At 50.3% G+C, this 3,320-nt stretch overlaps 1 protein-coding gene across 1 annotated transcript; it reads right to left on the reverse strand.

Annotated features, from left to right (window-relative positions):
- Positions 1–1,873: 1,873 nt before the first annotated feature.
- Positions 1,874–2,869, reverse strand: LOC148800547 (uncharacterized). Its single transcript, XM_088903781.1, has one exon. The coding sequence runs from the start codon at positions 2,867–2,869 to the stop codon at positions 1,874–1,876; it is 996 nt and encodes a 331-aa protein (XP_088759907.1).
- Positions 2,870–3,320: the final 451 nt, after the last annotated feature.

The following is a 3,320-nucleotide window of genomic DNA, read 5'->3' on the forward strand; positions in this document are numbered from 1 at the left end:
GCTAATGAATGAGCTCCTGCACCTTTTGTATGTAGCTCGCCATAGAGGGAGTTCGAAACTCAAACTGGCCATGGATTTGGTTGACCACGAGTTGTGAGTCACTGAAGGCCTCTATTCGTTGGGTCTCGAGGTCCAAAGCACGGCGGAGCCCAGCAATCATAGCCTCATTGTTGGATGCTTTGAACTCAAACCTACTGGTTTGACGAGCTGTCTACATGGAGAGTCCATACTAGGGGCAGTGGGGCCAATTCCTCGGTGGTAAATGTACATTCTACGATGAAATTTTCCAAGGTTTGGGCTTTGATTGCCGGCCGGGGTGGAATTCGATGTCGAATTCACTTAGCTCAACACTCCACTTGACTAGGCGACCCGACACTTCCGATCTTTGTAGCACCTGCTTACGTAGCTAGTTGGTGAGTACTCGAACGTTGTGGGCCTAGAAATAGGGTATGAGTTTTCTGGCAGCGGTGATGAGGGCTAGAGCCAACTTTTCAAGATTGGAGTATCGGGTCTCTGCGCCGCTGAGGACCTTAATGGTGTAGTAGATCGGCCTCTATACCCGGTCCTCTTCTTTGACTAGTACTGAGCTAACGGCCTCATCTCCGGCCAAGGGGTAGAGCAATAGCTTGTCCCCTGGACTCAGCTTAGTTAGGAGGAGCAGCGAGCTCAGGTACTGCTTCAGTTCCTGGAAAGATTGCTCACACTCTTCTATCTAGTGGAAGTCCTTTGGTCGTTTGAGGGCTTTGAAAAAGGGGAGGCACCGGTCTACGGACTTGGACATAAACTTGTTAAGGGCGGCTATTCTCCCGGTGAGCCGTTGCACCTCTTTGTGGGTCCGGGAGGATGGCATGTCAGGGATGGCTTTTTTCTTCTCTGGATTTGCTTCAATTCCTCTCTATGTTACCATAAACCCGAAACTTGCGAGAGCCAACCCCGAAGGCGCACTTGGTTGGGTTTAACCTCATCTTGTACTTTATGAGTGTGTCTAAGAATTTGCGGAGGTCGGCCAGGTGATGTTCAGCGTTTTTGCTCTTCACGAGCATGTCGTCGACATATGCCTCCACGTTCCTACCAAGCTGTTCTTTGAATACCTCTTTCACCAGCCGCTGATAGGTGGCGTTGGCATTTTTGAGGCCAAAGGGCATCACCTTGTAGCAGTACAGGCCATGTTCCTACCAAGCTCATGTCTTGCTATTGTGTTGATGAGCTGGTCGATCCTCAGCAGAGGAAAGTTGTCTTTGGGACAGGCCTTATTCAGGTCAGTGAAGTCGATGCAAATTCTCCACTTTCCATTGGCCTTCATCACCATCACTACGTTGGCCAGCCAATCGGGGTATTTAACTTCCTTAATGAAGTCGATGTCGAGCAGCTTCTGTACTTCATCAACAATTACTTGCCACCGTTCTATGGCGAAGTTTCTCTTCTTCTGCTTCACAGGTCGGTAACGGGGGTCGACGTTCAGCTGATGTGTGATAACTTCAGGATCGATCCCAGGCATGTCCTCTTCCGACCAAGCAAATACATTGGCATTATTCCTCAATAGTCGCACAAGTTCCTCTTGGAGGTGGTCGCCTAGCAGGGAGCCGACTTGGACCGTCTTTTCGGAATCATCTTCAAATACGGGGACCTGGACGAGGTCTTCCACGGGTTGGCCATGCTGCACCTTTACCTCGTCACGTAGGTCATATGCTTCTGCCATCAACGTCTCGAGCAGGATAGCTGATAGAAATGCCATGCTATTTTGTAGTCTCCACGTGCCACCCCTATGCCATACTTGGTTGGAAATTTCATGGCGAGGTAGCATATTGAGACTACGGCCTGCAGAGCGTTGAGGGTCGGCCTATCGAGGATCACGTTGTAAGAGGAGGGGGCATCACACCACGATGAAGTCTACCATGGCCATCGCAGTCACATCGCTGTCTCTAATCAAGAGGGGAAGAGTTATCCTCCCAGTGGGCTGGAGGGACTCTCCCGAAAATCCCATCAAGGGAGTGCTAATTGGTGTAAGCCGTTCTCTATCAATGCCGCGTTTTTCGAATCCATCTTCAAACAATACATTAGTGGAACTCCCAGTGTCGACTAGGACCCGTCGCAACTCAAAGTTGGCCACTTCGGTTGTAACGACCAAGGCGTTGTCGTGAGGTGTTTGGACCCCATGGAGGTCATTGTCAATGAAGGTGATAATGTCGTGCCTCCTCCCATGACCTCGATCATCAATCTCGCATGGTCGAGAATATCTTTTCCGACCCAAGTTGCTTTCCTCTCTGGCGGTGGCTCTTCCTGATATAACGTGGATGATGCCGGCTAGGGTCCCTCGGGGCAGTGGTTGCTGAGCTTCATCCGTCCTTCGTTCCTCTTGGGCTGGCTTCTCTTTTCTGTCTATGAAGCCGTTGAGATAACCATGCCTGATCAGACCTTCAATATGGTTGTGCAGGTCAAAACAGTTCTCTGTGTCGTGGCCGTGGTCCTTGTGGAACTCGCAATATTTGTCCTGGTTCCTCTTGTTACTTTGTGTCTTCATCTTCTCAGGCCACCTGATGTAGTTGCAGTCGCGGATTTGCATCAGGATTTCAGACCACAGAATATTAAGTGGCGTGAAATTCTGATAGGTCGGAAGAGGGGTGCGAGGTCTATGGTTGGTCCGACGATCTTGTCTCTTGTGATCTTTGTCCGATCTCTCAGACTTTTGTTTGTCGATCTCTCTTCTTTTTCTGTCGAGCTTCCCATCTTCGTCTCTGAGTTGCGCCTGGGCCTCTTCAGTGTTGATATACTTCTGCACGTAGCTCATTAGCGCGGCCAACGTCTGAGGAGGATTCTTGGAGATGGAGAAGTTGAATGGGGAAGGGCGAAATCCGTATTGTATGGCCATCACCGCAACTGATTGATTTAAGTCCCTGACTTGGAGTGCTTCTTTGTTGAACCTCGCCCGGTAATCTCTAAGGGACTCCGCCTTCCTCTGCCGAACTTGCTTAAGGCTGGCCAAAGCTTTCCATTGCTTTTGACTAGAGGTGAATTGTGATAGGAACTGGGTCACTAGCTGGGCCCATGATGTTATAGACCTCGGCGGTAGAGAGGAGTACCATGCCAAGGCTAGGCCCTACAGCGTGGTTACAAGGGCTTTGCAGATTAGTCCCTCCAACGCACCATGTAGCATCATTTGGGATTTGAGCACCGCGACATGGTCAAAAGGATCGGAGTTTGCATCGTACTTGTCGAATTGGGGGGCTCGCCATCCAATAGGGGGTATCTCATCCATGATGTTCAGGATGAAGGGCGACTCCTTGGTGATATGCGCGGTGGCCTACACAGGTTGGTCTATG

The sequence above is a fragment of the Nelumbo nucifera genome, chromosome 4 (assembly GCF_055504915.1).
Source record: "Nelumbo nucifera cultivar China Antique chromosome 4, China Antique-T2T, whole genome shotgun sequence".
Taxonomy (NCBI): domain Eukaryota; kingdom Viridiplantae; phylum Streptophyta; class Magnoliopsida; order Proteales; family Nelumbonaceae; genus Nelumbo; species Nelumbo nucifera.

What these genes read in the sequence shown, in the direction of transcription:
- LOC148800547 (XM_088903781.1), bottom strand. Translation starts at nt 2,869, where the DNA reads ATGGCCATACAATACGGATTTCGCCCTTCCCCATTCAACTTCTCCATC.